General features: G+C 39.2%; 1 protein-coding gene across 1 annotated transcript in view; it reads left to right on the forward strand.

Annotated features, from left to right (window-relative positions):
• The window catches only part of gpc6a (glypican 6a), a 125421-nt gene that overhangs the window by 44112 nt on the left and 58463 nt on the right, over positions 1-22846 (forward strand). Inside the window, exon 3 of the mRNA XM_030779983.1 lies at positions 17711-18102. Within this exon, the coding sequence (XP_030635843.1) occupies positions 17711-18102 (392 nt within the window). The remainder of the gene's footprint in view (positions 1-17710; positions 18103-22846) is intronic.

Below are 22846 nucleotides of genomic sequence, written 5' to 3' on the forward strand. Positions count from 1 at the left end.
CAAGAATATACAGAATTTTTCACAAAAGATTTCAAGGAAATGTTTAAGAGTCAACTCGCGCAGATAAATGTGTCCTATGTGCATATACATATATATGAAGAGAGAGAGAGAGAGAGAGAGAGAGAGAGATAGAGAGATAGATAAATAAATGAGTAAATAAAGAAATATTGGATGTATACTTTCCCCTTCCCCTTTCGTTCTCTGAGAAAGCCATTCATCAGATGAAAGGGAAAGTTAATGAGCCAGGCAAAACTAGCATTACGGTTTCCCCCGCTCAGTCTTGTGTTTCTGCGTCTAGGCCTGCTCATGCAGACATTAAGAGGGCAGGGCTTCTATCAAAGAAGTCATTACTCTGGTTTGAGGAAATTACACAAATAAGCCAGTAAAGATATGCGCACAGCATTAGACAGGAAGGACGGGTTGAAAAAGCAATGGTGTGTAAGGTGATACGTGAGACATGAAAAACTCAAACATCACTCTGACTGATATGGATATCTCTTTTCATCTTTTTTTTTTTTTTTCAGCCCTCCAGTAAAGTTTTTTGTTGTTGTTATTTATTTATTTTTCACTATTTGTGGCCTTCAGAAATCAAAATGTTTTGGAAATAGAGCATTAAAATAGTGTTTTGACATCATGCATGTCAGAGTGTTTAATTGATACTTCTGAACAAATCAACAGAGGTGAACACTGAATCAGTTTGGCAGGGCATCATAAAGCGGAGGCGAGAGATTACATAACCTGCTTTAAAGTGCTGAAGTTCCAGTTGTATTGGTTCTTGCAGTCTAGCTTGACTTTTCTTCCTCTCTTTCCTTTTAACTATTAGTAATTGTAACTATCAGTTTGTTTCCAACTGTGAGATATGATGTTGGCAGACTGTACACACCAAGGGATATTTTACTGTTTCAGAATAAAAATCTGTTATCAATCTGAACTTGGTAAGAAGACATACTGGCCAAGAAACTGTGTGACTTCACTTGACAGTCATTCGTAACGCTTGTTCCTGCCAGAGCAAACTGGCTCTGGTACAAATGTGCAATACGAGCTGATCAACACTTTGATGATTTGTTTTGGATAGGAGCATTTGTTTTAGTTGCTGGCATTGCCTGGTCTGGTATGTGAGTTGACTGACATTTACTATTCTATTGAATTATTCTACCTCTTAACACTGCATTTCCAGCACAACAAACAAACATGCCCAGTGAAAATGTGCAAAGTCTAAATAAAGTAAAGACCGCACAATATTTAAATGACAGGAAATGTGTTTGCTTTGTTTTATGGAACAGTACATGCAGCACCTGCAGCCCTGCGTATTGAATTCTTCAATTTGATTACATTGTCATCCTGAAAACGTGTTGCTATTGATGTAAAAGACCCTCCCCCCCCCACACACACACACATGTCCCTACATTGTGTGCGAAGGACAGAACCGCTAAGAGAATGCAACGTATCGTATGCAGAACAATCAAAATTAAAATATGGTGTGTCACTATCAAATATTTTTTCACAGAGACCTGTGCTAAATATTAAATTTGACGAATAACAGTCTTGGATCATTCTCCGGATATCTCTCAGCATGAAGAAGGCACATTTAGCTGAAAAATGGAGACTGATAAAAGGATGAAAAATTTTCTCCAGCTTCATTCATTTGTCTCAGTCGGCACTGGGGAAAGCAGCGGTGCTCACAAGTAATTAATTTCTCAAGGTCAATTATTTTAAGCATTAAAAAATGATCACAGAAAAAAAAGAATCACCTCCGGTTAGTGAAAATTGTCCTAGAGAATATGTATCAAGCTTTATATGTCAGTGAACCTCAGAAACAGATCATTCATTTGGCGCTCAGAGACAAAAATATATAAATATATTTTGCGATTTTTTTTTTTTTCATTGTTAATGTAGAGGTTTTTTTTAAATGACTTTTTGGACAGGGTTGTAAGAGACCAGATGCATACATGTACAGATCAAAAGAACACCTCGTATATCTGATGGAATGTTTGATTTTCAGATGTTCTGGTATTCACTACATAGATATGTTGACACTCAAAATAAGGTATTTCTGTTTTTGTTTTTTTTGTTTTTTTCTTTTTGCGTATGAAAGGTGTAGACTTACATCTCTTAGGCCTAATATTTTATGGTATTCCATCACATGTTAGCATGTGAAAATCAATAGAGCTGCAGTGTGGTGTCCATGTCAGTCCATTCAAAGTTGTATGATCCGTGGTATTCACACTCTATTTTCACCTCTAAATTAGTTCTTATTGATAAATTAGAAGGTTTATTTCATCCGAGCCACATTCTGGTTGCATTGTAAATAATGGGGCTGTGGAAATCAATGGGATATTTCCTTACCCTTAGTTCACAGTGTGCTGTACAGTGAGGTCAGTGTCCTCACATTACCAGTGCATGAGTGTATTGATCCCATTAATTCTCTAAAGAAGCATGCAGAGTCAGGACCAATTAGAGTCATGCAGTAGCATAGAGAGAGAGAGAGAGAGAGAAGATGGGAGACCTGCCATGTCACAAAGTGTCTGTTTGCAGCATTTTCTCCACCATCCTCCACCATTATCCACCACCATCCATTTCTCTTTTTGGTCTTCCTCTGAGTGCCCCCCATGCTAAAGAGAGCAAGTCAGTGGTCCTTTTAACCAACAGTATGGTACGTTTCTTTTAAACAATTAAGGTTCCTTAGAAAAAGAAAAGAAAAAAAAAAAGAAGAACACTGCAGGACTGCACGTATAAGCCAAACCACTCATGATAACCTTTCATTCCATGCGTCAAAGTCTGTGTTTAGAGGGTAAGGGGCATGTTATCTGTATGAGTGCACATCTTCAGCATACAGGTTCCCTTACGCTTTTGCCTTCAGCTGAGAGCTACTGTCTGGCTCATGATAAAGCAAGCTTCTATGACTGACAAGGGTGAATTTGGCTGCTGTCTTTGGGGGCTGTTCGCACACAAAAGCACAAAAAAAAAGTGGTTTCAGACGGCACAGCACACTTGTGCCCGCGGATTCTGCTGTACTGATAAGCTCTACTCTGGCAGAGGGCCTTGCTGGATTTGTGCGGACTCTCTCTCTCTCTCTCTCTCTCTCTCTCTCTCTTGCTTGAGTGAATCAGTGTTGTGCTCTGGTACAGTGGAGCTTCAACAGTAAGCAGGGTGAGAGCACTGGCATAACCGTCAGTCTTCGTTATCAGATGAGTGCAGAAAAGTGGACCATATGAAACACAAGCCACCTCTTGAGGGACAAATTTTACATGCAGGCTTCTCTCTCCATCAAGAGGGCTGAGGATGGACAAATGCTATTTAGATGGTGGAGTTTCCTGTCTAGGTGTAGCTGTAGTTAAGACATCACTGTGCACATAAGCCCAAACTTCCAGTTGCAATTATCCATCCTTTCTTAATATCATACTAAAGAAAAACATAAGCACAGATTTTTTTTTTGTTTTGTTTTTTACTACATGTTTTTAACCTGTACATATATAGTAGTTGTAGTATACACATATATAATAACCAATTCAGGCTTGCAGTTTCTGCAAGCACATCTTGTGTTAACTAGATTTTCATTGTCTTAGAATGAGATATAGTTAGACTTTAATTCTAGACATCATTATAGTGACACATAAGCTTGAGTGTAGCTCAACAAATATGAAATTCATGTAATAGGGACACTGACAGTTTATTCTGGGACCTGACAGCCTCTAACTCCTTCTTTCTCTCCCTCTCTGTCTGTCTCTGTCTGTCTCTCTGTCTGTCTCTCTCTCTCTCTCTCTCTCTCTCCCTCTCTCTCCCTCTCTTCTCCCTCTCTGATGATGAGGGTGAAGATGATGACAAAGAAAGGGCCTATTATGACTAGAATGAAATATTAATTTGTGTTTGTCTGTGGGGCATCAATAGTTTGCCTGACCTGTTTGTCATAATGAGACACAGTGAGGCTCCTCGGAGAGGAGGCAGGGAAGGGGTGATAAAGAAAAAGAGTGGTGCTAATTAAAATGAAGGAGAGAGGAGCAGATGGCACTTCCACATCTGGAAACAACTCAGTGCCTCCTGGTGTCTGCGAACTACAGATCCCATAGTACCATAGGGACCAACACCTGTCCCATTCAATTTGCATCCAGCACGCAGCCACTTTGAGGTAATGCCCTTCGGACTAGAACATGCTTCCGTGTAAAGGTCATAACCAGCTCTTGGAGGCAGTCAGCCAAAAGGTGATGTCTTCATTTTTAATGACAGGGAGATGATTATAGTTTCAGAAGCTCCAGCTTACAGTTTCGCTCTTCCTTTGACTCACAATAGTCCAAACAATTGTAGTTACTCCCACAGTTACTCTTGCACTTGCATGTCCTATTTCAGTCTTGAATGTTTGGTTTACATTTGAGTTCGACTCTCAAAGTAAGAACATCCTTATTTACTTTCCTTTTTACTTTCCTTATACTTTTCCATGTACAACTTGTTTTGTATCTATGTCTTATATATATATAGGTACATATATGTATAATATGTGTATGTATGTGTGTGTGTGTGTGTGTGTGTGTGTGTGTGTTTAAAGATATACATATATGTTGGGGATGCTACTCATATATAAATGTTTCACAGGAGATAAACAGAAGGAGGTTACAGGAGTTTTGTCCAGAGCGTAACGGGCAACGAGGCGTTCTGCCAAAGATTTTATAAAGTTTGAGCTAAAGAAACATATGTTCTCAGGTCACACTGATTTGCTTATGTCAAAACAGAAAAAAAAAAAAAAAAAAAACCCACAGAATTGGAGCCCAGCGCACATCAAATTAAACACCTTGCATCACCGCAGAATATGTACAGGCATCCTACTGAGATTTAGAAAAAGGTCATCCGGAGGAATTACACTTCCACATGTCACACCCGCTCGTCCTCACACTTGAACCACACATAAGATGAAACCGCTTGTTTTTGAATCATTAACGTTGACGTGTTTTTTTGAATCTTGAACATAGGTATGTCTGGTGTGCGAACACTTAAGCACTGCAAGCCTCGTTCCCCACATGGAAACCACAGACGCTGATGACTATTTGAAATGAACTTTCCCTCATTGCAATATTTATCGAAGCATTTCATTAATAATTGCTCGTCTTCATAATTGATAGCACTGGGAAGGATTTGCACCAAGAAAGACAGGACAACTGGGGAATGGTATGGCTAAAGATACAGGCCTTGGGAGCAAGACTGCAGTTGCACTCAAATCTGAAAATGGGATGTTATATATTTTCATGATTTATTGATACCTGCTTACCCTGGATTTGAACATTTGAGAGATGGCATTCAGCTCTTTGGGGCAGCTGAAAAGTTTACTTCACGCCAGTGGCGTGTTTTACGGTGTGGTCTTAGATGTAATGAAATCTTTTGTGGAATCATTGCATGGCAGTAAGCGTTATGAAGTGATAACGAGCCATTCACAGTAGTTTGTCGGCTGTATTAACTTTGTCGCGAGACCCGTATTCCAAATTGAGCAGGCAGTCTCCATATCTCCACATGAAGTGTCCATGGAATTTACATAAGCTTAATTATACTTCAGACACCTGAGTACAGTTACACTTGTTTTATCACTTGAAGTAAAGTGTTCATACATTTTTGAAAAACAACACATCACAACTTGGGCATTACTGGCCTCATCCTCCCCTAGAGCTTTATAGCTGATGCCCGGGCTTGGCAGCCATACGGCACCAGAATGCGCTATCTGTGCTAGCTATCCGTTTCAGTGGAGGGGCTTTTAATTAGTCCGACTGGGGCGATGATTAAATGGCCAGACTGTGAGCCAGATTGGGAATTTGGCCAGGGTGTGGACACAAATGCCGCTAGCATTCACGTGGGCTGCCATAAGGACTTGGACTGACCGCGCTGAGTCGAGACCTTTGTGCTCCTTCCAGAACAGAAGACAATGTCGGAACTTTTTCCCAGCAGGAATCCCAGAAGGACTCGCTGAGAGAGGGTCAGGTGACTCAGAGGTTTGGTCTGGAGAAGATACCATCTTCATCTGTGACCAAAAAAAAAAAAAAAAAAAGAGTTTTATATAGAGATGAGACTCTGTTGTCAGTTAGTTTGATACTTAGGTGCCTGCAGAGATGCACAGAAGGGTGGGTTGTGTCTGGGAAAGTTCAAGAATGCAGAAATTGATTGAATTAGGAATTGATTCATAGTGCTGCAGGCAAATAAAACAATGTATCTCACAAGTTTCTGACTAAGACTTGGGGTGAGGTGTCTGGCTATGGGTGAAGTGATTCAAAACAGCCCAGAGATTTGTAAAACCACTGTAACATGATTCTGAATGTCTCTTCGGTCTGGGCTCCCTCAGGTGTAAACAGATATGAAGTGATTCAATTCTGAAAGTGCTCACTGACTCAAATTGGTGGGAACAAAAAGAAAGAAAAGAACAGAAAACTCATTCTCCTCTATGAGTGTCTGACCTCTTTTGCAATAGGAGACATGATCAACCAAGCTTATTGTTATCTCAAAGTGAGAGAGAGATAGAGGGAGGCCAACGGTTTGCCTCTTCATTCAGTTTGTCAGGGTCCTTCTTTGCATAAAAGTAGTACTCAACCAATTTCCCTTTTTTTTTTTTTGAATTCCCTTTTCTTTCTTTTTCTGTCTTCTTCGACCCCCCCCCCCCCCCTCGTGTGAGGCAAGCATCGACTGATGGCTAAAGGAAAAAAAGAAAGAAAAAGAAGAAAAAAAAAAAAACAATTATCCTTCATTAAAATTTGAAGGCCTTACTTTCGCCACCACCTTTTCATTTGCAAAAAAATGATGATGTGAAGGAGCTGTCAGTGAATGATGGATGGGGCACAGGGTAAGGAAAAAAAAAAAAAAAAAACACTTTCACACCTATGGTTACAATGGACTACTTTAATTATGTGACCTCGCGTACTGTAGCTGTCATCTTAAAAAAGGGTTTGCTCCCTGTGATTGCATCAAAGTAACAAAAAAAAGAGAGAGAGAGAGAGAGAGAGAGAGAGAGAGGAGGTGGGAAAGACACCTATGAGTGTGTTTGTTTGCTGTGAGAAGGGTAGGAAGGAGAGTAGGGACAGAATGTCATTGCTCCAAAACTGCAGTGTCATCTCTGGAGCAGCGTTAAAGATGGATCAAAGCCTTTAGATGCTCAGATATGCATGCCTTTGGTGTGTCTAACTGATGAATATGGAGTGGCTCCTCAGGTCTACTCAAGTTTCCCAGGACTACATTAGCCAAAGGTGCTAAAAATGTATGTTTCTATGTATATTCACAATAACTTTTTCTTTTTTTGTTTTTGTACTGTCATTGTGCTGTTTTGGCTCATTTATATGTCTTTGACCTATCAAGGGTAAAATGAGCTAGAAAATTGGGCAAGATCGCTGTAGAGTGTTACCTTAACTTGGACTCTGATTCTGATGAAACACCAAATTCTTACACAAGCACACTATTGGAATTCCACTGTTGCCTGAATCTAATCTGTGAAGTAGCCCAGGCAAATGTTACAGCCAATTTAATCTGTTCTTGCTCACCCTCAGAAACAAATAGCTGTCAGGGGCAGAGAAGCATATGCCCCTCATACATCAAACAAGGCCAAGGTTTAGTTGACGTGTATATTGATATATGGATGAAAACTTAATTCTCCTCACTGCCCAGTGTTAAAGTCCTGCCATTTATAAGGCTACTTCTTTCATCCAACATGCCCTCATGTTCATGTTTTTCAGTTATCTGCAGAGATTTGTTAGTAATGTAGATTTGGTTTATATATAGATCTCCATTAAATGTGTTAGTGATTTGACATACTAGTACATTGTTCTATTCTCTGCTTTTGCACAGATAAGCAAAAGATCCTGCAGATGTTTAGAATTTGATTGCGTCATAGCAGCTCATCAGTTATCTTTCAGCCAATCCAAGAGGAGCAAGAAGATGGGAATGCTTCTTTAGCAAATGATAAACTGAGGCAATATAGTGAGATCTGTCCATTTAAGAAAACCGTGGACATTTTCCTATTAAAAATTAATTCAGGGCACTTCAGTCATAAATCGTTTGACTGACTGCTAGTAATTAATTTATTTTGTGTAGGTGTGCGTGCGTGCGCGTGTGTGTGTGTGTGTGTGTGCGTGTGCGTGCGTGTGTGTATGTGTGTGTATGTGTATAATAACAGTCTTATTTTAACCACATCATTTGACTGGTGTTATGCTAACGTTTTTTTTTAAATTTTTTTAACTATTTTGTTTAAATTTCAGGCCTGTTGCTTAAAATGTAGGACAGCTATCCTTGATAACAGTTTGTATTTAAGCACACAGCAGGGTTGCTAAGAAATTCAGATACTGTCATCAGCCAGAGAGCGTCAATGGAAAGCCACCCAGGTGGTCTTTTAAAACTACCTGTGTGACATCTATATATCCACAATGAGTAGAATCTGTAATGCTGAAAAAAAAGAAAATAGAAAATCTGCATACTTGGTAGGAGACGTGTACAAACTCTGGTCATCTTTCCTGATACAATGAATTGCACAAAACAACAACAGCAACCACAACAACAACTGCAAAAAACAAACACACATAAAAAATATAACCCCCCCCCACCCCCCCGACCCCCCCCCAGCCCCCGACCAAAAAGACCCCAAAAAACTACAAAACAATGAGTCTCAACTCATTAAGGCATGCCATTATCAGGTCTCTCTCCTCTAATTAGTTTGAAAGTATACGAAGCTGTTGCAGAAACAGAAGAGGAGTTTGTGAGGCCTAAGACATACAGTGTTTGTGTTCTTGAACTGAAGTTTGCAAAATGGAAGTGTGCTACTCTGATGTGGAATGGCAAGATTTTTCTTCTCTTTTTTTGGTTTTGTTTTTCCTGAAAAACATATTGTTTATTTGTTACATATTAATATATTAATTTCCCTTTATAAGTGTGCTTCAGTCAACATATCGTGAAAGGGTATTTGCCTGAAAAATATGTGTGTTGGTAAGACATATTTTTGAATGGGTTCTTGGTATGCATGAATGCTTGCTGTGACCACTGCGTTGTGATCTTGCTCTCATAACCTATTGATCCTAATAGTCATACTAAATACATTAGCGCAACACAACATTTTACTTTCCAAATTATGATGGACATTTAAAAGAGCCTAAATCTGAAATGAATTTTCATTTTTATTGTTCTGTCTCAAATTGTATATTACAGTGTTTATGACAAACTTGAAAAAAAAAAAAAAAATTCTAAAGGTGAGTTTCTAATGGGCATGTTGTGGTGAGCTCACCTAGATTACAGTCATGAATGCCACGTAACCTTGACAACAAAGCATTACCCTCTGTGGTCTTCACAATGTGAGTTCACTATCAGCCTCACCAAGCCACCGAGGGAAAACGTCTCTTAATAAGCCACATATCAAATGTCACCATAATTTGATTAGAGCAAATGGAGCCCATTTGCCAGCCTCTAAATACAGCCAGCAAGTGCTACTGGCTCGGTCTGTGCTGACTAGAATACAAGCTGCTTGTCTCCTCACTTCTTTTGGCAACCATTGCCGCAAGAAAAACACGGAGCGTGATAGCCCAGGCTGTTGACATGTCATTTTGGGACAGCTTTAAAAAATATTGGGTATGATTTTTTTTTTTTTTTTTTTTTAATTCTTATTTATTTGTTGTTTTAAAAGAGAAAACTTTGAAGGATGTGATATCTCTAACGTCTGGCATACTTTTGATTTCTTTACTTTGAATTGTATCCATGAAACATATGCTGCAAGACTCTGTCCTATTTCTGAGTCTTTACCTATTATAATGAAGTACTTTTGAATTGGAACATTATGCTTGAAGTTGCTGCACTGTGGAATGACTCGTCACCCTCCATTCTCTTTAAAACAGCATACCGTATTCCTAAGAGTTATATGAAAATCAACAAAACATAATATCACAGTTATTAGCACCAGTGCTTAACACGGACCTTGCACAGTTTGGAGAAACACCTGCTGTTGTGACCAGATTGTTTATAGTGTCATGTTTCCCACACACCGACTGGAAAAAAAAAAAAAAAAAAAAGAAAAGAAAAAGAAGAACATTCACTCACAAGACCAGAACTTTGTTCTTGAATGTGCTAATGAGGACTGCTGCAGCAAGAATGTCAAAGCCCTCCAAAAGACAATCAGGATTGGGTCTATTGAACCTGTAATCGAGCTTTGTTCTTAATTAACAGTTTTAGAATACTGTCGCCAAATGGATGACGTGTGAAATATTATCTGGTGGCAGTGTTTTTCTTGCTAAGACTTCCTAATGAAGTGAGGATGTGTGGGCATTTCAGTCAGTTCCTTTTTTTTCCCTCCAGAAGTACCACTGGCTGAATGGCACAGAGGTCACCCTTTACTGTCACTTTAATTATTCATCTTAATTATGTCTGGATAGAGTCGAGCATAATTTAAGCGTGTTTCGCTCCCAAAATAATGGAAAAAATTCATTCTTAATGGTTTAAATGGCCTAGTGGAAAAGATTTAAAAGAAAGAAAGAAAGAAAGAAAGAAAGACAGAAAGACAGACAGAAAGAAAGAAAGAAAGAAAGAAAGAAAGAAAGAAAGAAAGACAGAAAGAAAGACAGAAAGAAAACTAATCCAGGGCAGAGACACAGTGAGTCTATAATGCAGTATTCTAAAGTGAGATGGGTTTATCAAACTTAAATCCAAAATCACACTGGGGAAAATTAACATTCTGCTTTATTGAATGTGCTCTTCATCAACAGAGGTTTCATTAGACTATGCAATAAAAGCCCTCCACCTGCCACTGTTCTCTTTTAAATTGTGTCAATGAGTGTGCACATGATGCTGTTCAGTCGTAGTGTTGGTATTCAGCATCTCACCCCCTCTCCCTCTCTCTCTCTCTCTCTCTCTCTCTCATGTGTCTGTGGGAGAGTCATTCTGTTGTAATTTTGTACCTGGGTCCTTAGAGCCAAAGTATAACAATTCATTGGAAGCATAACAAAATAATTAATGATTTGATAGCACAACTTGGAACAAATGGTTTAAAAAAAAAAAGAAGAAGAAAAAAAAAAAAACCAAAACCTCAGATTCAACTCTTCGCTACCGGTAGTGCTTTTTAGGGAGAAAGCAGAAGTGCTTGGCTGCCGAGGAAAAAGAGATTACTGTTGGAAACACAAAGAAGTGCATGCTTTGCCTTTCAAATAAAGGGCTGTTTGAAACGTGTTGCCTTTGCTTACCGCAAGAATTATTATGAAAAGCTCCTTAAAAAAAAAAAAAAAAAAAAGTAACACAGAGCCCCCTTCAGTGAAAAGATATTGAAATTCCTAGCACGGAGCGCGAGGTTGTATTATTGTGAGCTACTATTTTGAATTCACAGTGATTTTGGACAAACTGTGGTGCTGTTGAAAGATAATGGCTAAGCTCTCCCATGTTTCTGTCAATATATTTCTTTTGGTAAGGAGAAGGGAATCTCAGTTCAGAGGGATAGTGTGAGGTAAAGGAACTGGAGAAGAGAGAATAGGATAGGAAAGAGGAAAGAGAGTTTTCTGTGAAACTTGCAAAATCTAGTTTACAGTAATACATGTTCTCTAGAAGAGCTGTCTAGAGTTAAACCAAACAGTGAAGCCCTAATCACCCCCAGATTAGCTAGTGGTCTGGAACAAGTCTTCATATCAAATACCAGACATGAAATGATAAAACCTTTCTCAAACGTGTCCATTGTTTCCAGGCAAAAGGCGACACAAAAAGTCATAAATCACTTTAAAATGGATATAAAAAAGTACATGTTGTTCAACTGAATACAAAGGCTCATATTAGCGTGTGGTAAATGTAGGAGTAGCAAGTGAAGGGGGGGTGGGGGACCGCTCAAAACCGAGACATGGCACAATGGTTGGCCAGTGAGTCTCAGTAGGTTTTGCAGGATGACGTATCAAAGTGGTAATCGACGTATGTTTGCCAGAAAAAAATCCCCTTCAGAACAAAAAGCATGAATAAATAAAGAAATAAATGAAGGCAGGCTTACACTGCCAGCCACCACAAATTGACAAGATATGTCTGGAGCCCTGATGCATTGGCCTGCTCTATGCGATTGCGAGTGCACGGATATTTTCAGAACCCAGGCAATTCCCATTAAGTGGTGGGAAGGTCTTTGCCCCCAACAGAACGTCATCAATCACTCTAATAAGTAACTGTATGCAACTTACCGATCAATAGACCGTGGTTTACCAATTTATGAGTGGCCTCTTCGTCCTCTTTCTCCAGCCACAGAGGTGTAGGCCCTCTGCTTGATCTCTATTCAGTCATACAGGTTCCATGGGGTCGTATCTGAATGGAGATGCTTCTTTTGAAACCTCCCAACAAGCCGTGTCATAGATGTGCGTGTGGTTAAAGACAATGAATGAAGCCTGAGGTTATTCTGTGGTAAATTACACATACAGACAGTTAGAGTCGTATCAAAGTCATGTGGTTGGTGAGATGTACTGTACAGTGCTTGACATTCTAAGGAAGGTCCTGCAGTCAGAGGAACAAACCACTAGCTAGATAATTATACACTGCTGCAGAATCTCTGACACTGGTCTGGTCCTTTGAATGATTTTTAATTTAGGATTTAATTTAGACTGATATTAAATCGTTTCCACAGTGTTTGACACTGGTATTTCCACAACTAAGATGAGAAATAGTGTAAAATTACTATATTATGTGTGTCACTAGATGTTCTATTGATCTTACTGGCATTTTCTATGTCTCTCCCTCCATCTATTGCCCCTCCCTGTTTCCCTCTCTCTCTCTCTCCCCCTTTCACTCTCTCAAAATCAACTGATTATAATGTTGACTAAGCTTGCAAAAGAGAAAGGTGATATGATTATTTGTGACACGGAGGTAATGGCCTTTCAAATTATTTTTTCCCGTTCTCAATTAGCCTATGCAGAGCTCGATTAATTATGCCTGCCATAGAAATTCACCCCAATCTCTGTTTTCGGTTCTGAGCTACATTTTGCTATTTCCCCCCCCTTTTTTCCCCGGCATTTTCACACTTTGACCCGTGGAAACACTTGATAAGAGTCACAGCCATTTTAACCAAAGAAAAATTAATCCTTTATGAGGAGTGAAGTCACACCCCTCAGACAGCACTCGATGATCCATGATACAGAAGAGTCAGTGACTCCTGGCATATCTGGGCATTATGACCCCCCCCCCCCCCCCCCCCCCCAACACACCCACACACCCACACACACACACCACCTCCACCTCCACCTCCACACACACACACACACACCCTCTCTGGCTGTTTAATTTTCAATAATTCATTTTGTAATAAAGATGTGACAGCTCAGGGCAGCATTTCCATTTATCATCGTAAGTGCTTGCTTGGGGAGGGGAACAAAACACCTGGAGATGTGGCCCAGAGACATTTAGGCCTTTACAGCCACTGGGCCGTCTGAGGATATTAACACAAATGAGATTGTTGGCCCTGCTGAGGCTTCATGAAAGTTTCAGAAGCACTGAGCACATCTGAGGAAAAAAAACAAAAAAACAAAAAAAAACCCTGTGTTTACCGATGACTTGGTTTGCACACAAGCATACACACACGCATGCACGCACGCACATGCATGCCCGCACACACACACACACACACACACACACACACACACACACACACACACACACACACGCACTCATGCACACAATCACTTGTATATCACTTGTCAGAAAATGAACGGCATAAACAGGAAATGCTATGAATGGAATTTCAATCTTGTTAAAAAGATGTGGAGAGATATTGTGGGTTTTAACTGAAAAAGAAAAAAAAAAGTAAATCCACAGGGTTAATTCATTATTCAGGACAAGTTGATGCTCATTATTTTCACCTCAGAAGATATAGGTCGTATGGATGAAGTGTGTTGAAATATTCAACACATTCCTTATGATGATGAGTGTCCATCTGAACACATCAAGCCATGTAGCATAAAGCTGAAATATACCATTTTCCAGATTCCTTACATTACTAGTCAATACAATAAAGGATCATGACCTCTCAGAAGTATGTGTTTGAATCTATAAAGTTGTTCCGAATGTCTAAACTATGGTAGCATTGTTGAATTGTGAGTATTTGTACTGGCTTTGTGTGTTAAAAAAGAAAAGAAAAGAGAGAGAGAGAGAGAGAGAGAGAGAGAGAGAGAGAGAGAAAACCCCGTAACTCCTCAAAAGCAACATTTCATGAAAAACAAACTATTATATGCATGATAGCACTGTGAATATACCTGTCCTTTTGGTCACACAAAAAATCTGTAAGTTGACAGCAAATGTCCTTGATGCAAAGAAAAAAAAAGGAGAGAGAGAGAGAGGGAGAGAGAGAGAGAGAGAGAGGATGTCTGTCTCTCGTGTGTCTGTGCCAGAGGGTTGCTCTTACTTAAATAAATGAAGGTGTTACCTTCGGTTACTTGCTGAAACTGGAGTGTGAGACCAGGGACACGCGTCTCTTTTAATGAGAACATTCCATATGCGTTTTAAAAGAGCCTTTTCTCTGATACCACATAGAGATCTTCTCTCAGTAAGAATAAGGTACAAATGTGTGTGTGTGTGTGTGTGTGTGTGTGTGTGTGTGTGTGTGTGTGTGTGTTTGTGTGTATGTGTATGTATGCATGGATAAATGAGACACAATGGAATGATGCAATACTTGGACTGTTGCATCGTACTGAACAAACTCTTGCAAAGGGATCTGAAGGTTCGTAAAGTCCCTTTGATTTTTGTCATGATGGTTTTGTCAAGCACTCAGGATGCTAAGTAGTGGTGGCACAGGGCTTTAGGCGAACTAATTAGTTTAAATAAAGTGTCCCAGAAAGGCACTGGATGTGCTTTGGAGGACAGCTGGATTTCCTTCAGAAGGAAGCACATGGCTCAAGGTATAGTTGACCTGTTTTAGCCTTTTGATTATCCTTGGTGATCTAGACAGGAGAAGAGTGACTCTCTACACATCCCTTTAATTTGCTTGTTCAGAGGAACTGATCTGTCTTAAAATCTTACACCTGTGAGCTCTATTTAAAAGACAGTATTGCTTAAAAGCAGCATGTGAAATGCAAAATGAAGCAAGCCCTCATCTTGCATCCTTAGACTTTTTGTAACTAAATAGGAACCTCTCATGGTGCAATGGTTGAAGCTCCTAAATTATGAATTCTACTCATGGAATGGAACAGAATCATGTCACCTCCTAACAAAAGTTTGGAGTTATACCAACTATTCGAGCAGTTCGGAGATAGAATTCTATTGTTTCTAACAGTGAATCAGAACTGTAGTCATTTTACATAGAGATCACACATTTATCGTTGTGCTAAGTCCATTAAATAGTCTCCGTCAGTTTTGCACAATGCTCTAAATATGCCAAGTGAAAATCAATAAGAACATTTTCACGTGTAATAAGCTGTGACCTAAACAATGTCAATGTGTCCCTAAAATGAAGAATGCTGAGAAAGATGGTACTGGAGAAATGGCATGGGATGGATGGCTGAGTCTGTGGATTAAAAAAAAAAAAAAAAAAAGGCCAAAAACGTTATGAGGTGGAAATACTTTGCTCAAACAAACCTTTGATTAAATTATAAAAAAAAAAAAATAAAACAATGCCACTACCATGCCCTTGACAGGCTTTATATGCTAACGCTGAGTAACATAATCTGTGAAAATGATATGCTGGCCCTAGTGTGAAACATACACTTCAGTGGCAGAGATCAGGTCCATCTGTATTTGGACTGGTTTTAGTCCGGTTTTCTACCTTATCATCAGTATAGTTTCTGGATCATTAATTATAGGTGATGGAACAGTCTTTTGAGGACATCATAGAGTCACCTTCAGAAAAATTATTGTGTAAACACACGCGCGGCACGTGCACACACACACACGCCACACACACACACACACACACACACAAATACACGCTTCCTGGAAGCCAGCATAAATAAGCAAGTGATGTACTCTGTAACTCTTGTAGTAGGCTAATCACGGATAGACACACATATACGTAGACATTTATTTTCATACGGTTCTTCATTAATTGCCGAGTATTGCAGCTAGGCAGAAATGCTTTAAGCATTATAAAAATTGAATATTCAAAATAAATACACTGTGTTTATTGCACAAATTGTTTGGAGCACTGCGATATAACATATTACACCAGAATGCAATAAGAGGAGCGTCTGCTGGCAAGCCAATTAAGAAATGTGAACCATCAGTTGTGCCCTTATCAAGAAGGGAGGAGTGCATTTGTGATTGGCACTAGATAGATTGACAAGGCTAGGCGAATCAGAGCCCCCACAAGATTTCACAGCATTATCATTGCAAACAAGTGGCCTTGAGGCAAAACTCTCTGAAGTAAAAAAAAAAAAAAAAAAAAATAAAACCTTTTGAGTTTTACGCATTGCTACACATTGCATTGTCAATCAAAACCACTTATCCTTGCTGTAAACAAACAAACGGAGGTCCTTCACCTACTGTTGCCTTGGTGACATCTTTCATGTTTGTGCTGATACGCTATGTCACGTATGTGCACAGGGGCTTTTGGGTGTAACAAAACGTATCTCAGTGGCTGCTCGAGGTGGATGACTGGTGTTCCGGACAAAGCAACGGAGACAAATGCCAACAGAACAGACAGCCGTTTAGAGAGTTGATTAGTGTCAAACATGCAAACAAGGCACTTGAGGAGCATGTTGGAAACGTAGTTGCCGGGAGAGGCGAGTGAGGCAAATTGTGCAATGCTGAGGCCTTCAGAGATTGTCTAGTAAAACCTGAAGTCGTGTTGATTTGCATGCTGGAACAGAAATAGAAAGAAGACAAGTGTGCAAGGACAGAGAAAGAGAGACTCTTTAAACGCGAGATGTAGAATTTTCTATACTTCTGTAACCATCTGTATCGCTACAAAACAAAGATATGTTAACCCCCCCCCCCCCCCCCCAACACACACACACACACACAGACACACAAGTCTCCATTAGCATTATGAAAACAAAATTACTCTAATTGTGTTTTTTTTCCCCCTCTGAACTGGTGAAATGAATCGGTCTAGATTTTTTTTTTTTTTTTTTTAATTAGACATTTAATAATGGGGACAGGTGGCCTGACCAGACAGACATGATTCCTCTTTGCAAATCAAACCATAAATAGAACAGCAAGTGAATTAAATAGTCAGAAAAACAATAATTTCAGTGGTGTAAAAACAAAAAAAATCATTAGCTTACTCCTCATTGTAACAAAAATACTCATATATTATTGAGTGGCTGAGAAAAATACAAATTAAATCTTCAAGGCAGATCTGCTTAAAGTTCACACACAGTCTCAGCCAAAAGACAACACTCATAGTAAGCACTGTGTAACTTAAGGTTTCACAGCAAGCAACTTCTTTTCCATGGTGAGCAAGTGTTGAAATCCAGAGTTAAGTAACGAGATGTCTGACGGACATAGACGCTGACAGTGGCGACCTTGCACATGCCCTCAAGTCGTAACTTTCTAACAATAGATATTAATTTGAATATCATATGGTGATCTGATTGCCTTTCTGCTGAATTCAATACACAGCAAAGTTTCATATTTCATCTGTTTCAACGAATAAGATGAGGAAATCATCTTATCTCCTTGATTTTTTTTTCTTAGTTTTGCACTTTTGTAATAGCAAGACAGTGGTCGGGTCTTCAGTGTTTGCTCTACACACAAAACAGAGCGCATTTACTTGAATCACAGTGACAGCTTTTTATCACCTATCTAATGCTCTTTTTCACATCTTTTTCAGAATTCTTCCTGGAGCTGTTAGATTCCTCAGAGAAGTCGCTTCATGACATGTTTGTACGCACCTACGGCAAGTTGTACATGCAGAACTCGCAGGTTTTTGAGGACCTATTTGCCGAGCTAAAGCGTTACTACACGGGCGGCAACGTCAACCTGGAGGAGATGCTTAACGACTTCTGGTCGCGATTGCTGGAACGCATGTTCCAATTGCTGAACTCCCAGTACCAATTTACCGACGACTACCTGGAGTGCATTAGCAAGTACACCGACCAGCTCAAGCCCTTTGGCGACGTGCCTCGTAAACTGAAGGCTCAGGTGACAAGGGCCTTCATTGCTGCCCGCACCTTCGTCCAAGGGTTGATGGTGGGGCGAGAGGTGGCTAACAGGGTGGCAAAGGTAAGAGTTCTAATTTTAACTCATCCTGTCCATCTGTTTTTTTTTTTCTGTTTTTTTTTTTTAACCTCGTTTAGCTTGTCTAGACTTGAGGAACCCATATAATAATCTGTTAATGAAATGGTACCACACTGGTGGATACTTTGAACAATTAAGAGCAGGTGAAAAAAACAAAAAAAAAGATTGAGAGCATATCAAGACAAACACAAATTTTCTTGAATGCTTGACAGCTAGTATACCAGTTGATACATGACATATGTATTTCTTCTTTTTTTTTAAAATGTATTATTTATTTTCTACAATGCCCTGTGGTTAGACTGTATTCTCAGGGAAGATTTTTTGCTTTTATTATTGAACGTTCATTTGATTTTGTATGTCTGCCCATTGTGAAGCAGTCACATCGGTCCACAGTACAAGTGGAATGGTACTGTGAAGTGATGTAATGTGCTTGGAGGAGAGTGCTATTTGCTTTTACCCACAAACACATGTGTGCGGGTCCAACAGTGACAACCGCAGAGTGAAAAGGGGAGAGGGATGTTGGCTGAATCACCAGCCTTAGGCACCGCAACCAGTAGTATTCATGCAGACTCTACATTTCACAAGTGTGGTATGGCTTGAGCTTGAACCCGGATCTGAATCCTACAGACTGGCAGTTTTGAGCATTGTTAGTTGATTTTTTTTTTTTTTTTTTTTCCCTTTACTCCTGATCCCAGATTTTAAAGATAAAAATGTCAGTGTCAATTGCAACACGTGATGCTTTGGGCCACAAGTTTGTATCTCTGCATGGCGGTATTTGATCTGTGCGTTTGGTGTTGAAATAACCAAATGTTTTTCTTTGATGTCTTGGCAGATACACAACAGGAACACTGGTTTGTGTACACTGTCAGGGTAGCTAGTGGGGCTCACCCACTGAGTGCAGGACACATGTTATAGTAGAGATTAAAGAGAGATGCCCGGCAGCAAGACAGCCAATGCTAGCGTGTATTTTTCTTTGCTATATGCTTTGATTTTACTGATAACTTCTTTTCTTTCTTTCTTTCTTTCTTTCTTTCTTTCTTTCTTTCTTTCTTTCTTTCTTTCTTTCTTTTTTTCTTTCTTTCTTTCTTTCTTCTTCTTCTTTTTTTATTTTTCTCATGTCACAGCTCAGATAATTCAGAAGTATATTTATTTTTATCTATTTTTGTGCCTTTGATTAGTAAAGGGATTTTTTTTTGTAAAATTGAGCAAGTGTGATCATGATTTTAAATCAGGCAAGGATTAAGCAGCAGCTGTAATGGCAGTATCTACTGCATTAAAAATACTTCATTTGATTGATAGTTGATTAATAATACTTTGTTTAATATACACTGCCACCAAAGTTCAAAGATTTGGGCTTAAAATTCTTCACCACAGGCTGAAAGCAGTCACTTGGAATGAATTTTATTTATATGTACCTTAGCCTAAGGAACAGAGTGTACCTAAGCCATGGCAGAAAAAATATTACTCAAACTCACTCCAGAAATTCTTCATGAGGTAAACAGGCACTACCCTGCAGATTACTTTTGCCATGCACCATAGATGAACTCGTGTATTTGTTCTCATAATCTATGACTGTTTGTTTGCCCGTTGCTTGGGGTGGAAATTGAGGAGTATGTGCTTTTGACCATAGCTGCCCCTGGGCAATGATGTCTTTTCCTCAGATGTCTGTGTTAACAATACCTAAACTACTGTTTCTCTTAAAATATTAGGAAGTTCGGAAAACTGTGATCTCTAATCCTAGTCCTGGAAGAAAGAATAACAGATGACTGGACCTCTGTAGCATTTTTATACAAGGCCCAAACCATGATGTTATTTGTTAAATTAACTCAGGAACCACACTTGTGTGGATCACCTGTTTCCACATATGTTTTATCCCTCCTGTACCCAAAATGTTTATTTTGGCTGTTACCTGTTTTGTCGTGTGAATTAACACTGCTATGTGTCATGACCAGAACTGTGTCAGATTTATATGAAAGCAAGTGTGTAGCATTTGGCTAGGAAAGATGTGGAGGAATATTACCTCACCTCAGGCAAAATGATCCTGATGAAATATCATCTCTTTTTTTTTTACAGCTTTTAATACTTTCTGGCCCTGAGAGGAGTTAGAGGAGATGCGTGAGGAGAGAGATCAAGGGTGTGGCTCAAAAGTAGCATGCACAAGGCTTGAATCGAACAACAAGGCTTTTAATCATTCTGCTGTTTAGCACCCCGCCTCTAGCCATGTCTTGACCTTTTTCTCGGGTGTTTATTAGAGCTCGCCTCATGGCAGTGATGGATCACCGTGCTCACTCTTTGTCTTATAGGCCTCAAGATGTTGCCTGGGTAAGATGAGTGGTGATCTATCAAAGATCCTTTTCAGTGCTATCTAGACCATTTTTTTCAGCTGATTACAAATCTTTTTAGTTATTTTTTTTGAAGTCTTTTTTTTTTCTCATAAAGTTTCATATCCAAATGTCCTCATTTATTTATTTTTTTTTCATGCAAGGAGCTAAGAAAGTTTCTATGCAGTTACATGTTACCTCAGCATTACTTTTTCATTTTTTTTCCTCTGTTGGGTCAATGTGACCCAAATCATGAGCGTGCTTGTTGCAGCTAATCGTCACCATTTGTCTGCACTGAGCATCCTCCTGAAGTAATAGCAGATGTCCACTATTCTCCTGATTGATATTTGCACATATTCATAGTTAATTGGAGTGTTTCTCAGGAGAACACAGCCATAGTTTGATGATTTCCCTCCTCTGTTATAAAGATCAATTTAGTAGAAGAACACTCCAGTTCGAAAATTCACTGCTTGTTTTGGCCCACTCTAAATACAGAGCTTGGGAAAAGCAGCTACCTGTCAGTTTCATACTATACTATACTCAATCAATGCACTATATAAGAACTATACTATGCTTATTGTGTGTGTGTGCTACATGTGCTACCTGTATTACCTACCTGTATTATTTTTTGTTGCACTACTTTAAATGTGCATTGCTTACCGTACAGTTCTGTTGCAGCTCTTTAAAGTTCTGTTGCTGCACAATAGAAACTTGCAAAAAACAGATGATAAATATTCTCTATTTGACCACTGCACTGATTGCATTCATGTGTTGCAAAGGCAGGGAATTCGTTCTCTTTCAAGCCACGAAATGTATGTTGTTTTCAGCCGGACCTTACTCAAGCAATGACTTATCAAGATCCTGATCAGCCCCAGAGCAGTTGAATCAGGTATGTTTGTCTAGGGCTTGAAGAAAATCCTGTAAGCACACTTCCAGCTCACTCCTTGGATGCCTGTTGGCCAGATCCTTGCAGGAAGGTCTGACATCAATTATAAAAAAGTCACGGTTGTCTAAATAAGAAATAGCCCAGAGGAAGACAGAGACAGAGACAGAGAGAGAGAGAGAGAGAGAGAGAGAGAGAGAGAGAGAGAGAGAGAGAGAGAGAGAGAGAGAAGTCACTTGCAAGGACAGATCACACCGGCCTCTCACTGACCTCAGTGACACTTTGCTTAGCTTTTCCCTTAACCACATGAAGATGGTTTCAGGAAATGACTTAATGCAGACACTTGGATGCTAAAGTAAAGAAGTGTGTGGGGCAGGAGACACTAGTGCTTAAATATGTATGTGAAGGAGCATTGGGCACTTTAAAGCAAATTATTTTGATTTAAATTATGGTTTTCATGGTTATAAGTCTCAAATTAATTTGAATTGTCAAAACGTGTCTCTGTTGTCCATAATGACAGTGTGGAGTTTTTTTTTATGATTTTGGAATAAGCCAACTTTCTTCCTTGTAAATAATACACTTATTATAGTCAAGTACGTTTTCCAAATGCTTATAATTCCTAAGTGTCAACTACTTTTAGTAGATTCAACAAATTATCTGGACTGGAAGAGGAAGAATATTCCCTTCCAGAAGAAAATGTTTCAATTACTTTGCAATTTTATTATATTAAGATATTAATCATCATTACATGGAGCTGTTTTATGTAGTTAGAAGAGGCATCCTCGCACCATTTTGTAAGATTGGCAAAAGCAATTCTCTGGTGTTCAGTCATACAAAGTGTTAAAGACTAGTGGTATTCTTTACAGGAAGTTGCCTCCCTTTAGCAGTGGTGTCAATGACTGGAAGCATAACTGTCAAAATCATATCAATCTCATTGAAAATATCCTCAACAGAGAGATATACACCCACAAGAAAGGAGCTTTTAGTCACATTTAAGTATTGAGCAATACTGATCCATTTTTGTACTATGGACGATGTCCAGACATCACTCGTGTTCCAGTATAACAAGAATTGCTATTACAGGAAAAAAAAAGAAAAAAAAAAGTATTTATTCTGAATCAGTGATCTGACGATTCGCTTTTAGAGTGACATCATGTCCCTGTATGACTATTATTTTCAGAAATATGGCCCTTAAACACAGTGCCTCAAAAAAAAAAAAAAAAAATCCATCACATTTTTTTTTCTATTTTAAAGGCACAATTAGCACAATAGAGACATGTCAAGTCTGAACATTTCTCTGGAACAAATGAAAAAAAAAAAAAGAAGCAGAGGATGTGCCAAGGGAATTGTGACAGATGAAGTAATTGGAATGAGTGCAAGCTTGGAACAGAGAACAAGAGTGAGCAACCAGGCAACCATGTTCGATAACTTTAAATGAAACCATTATGCTGGTTGAGTATAGTGAGACTGGGATTATTTGTGATGCATAGGAGAAAAGGGAAAAAAAAGGGGGGGTTGATGAACA

This window comes from Chanos chanos, chromosome 7 (genome assembly GCF_902362185.1).
Source record: "Chanos chanos chromosome 7, fChaCha1.1, whole genome shotgun sequence".
In the NCBI taxonomy this organism is placed as follows: Eukaryota; Metazoa; Chordata; class Actinopteri; order Gonorynchiformes; family Chanidae; genus Chanos; species Chanos chanos.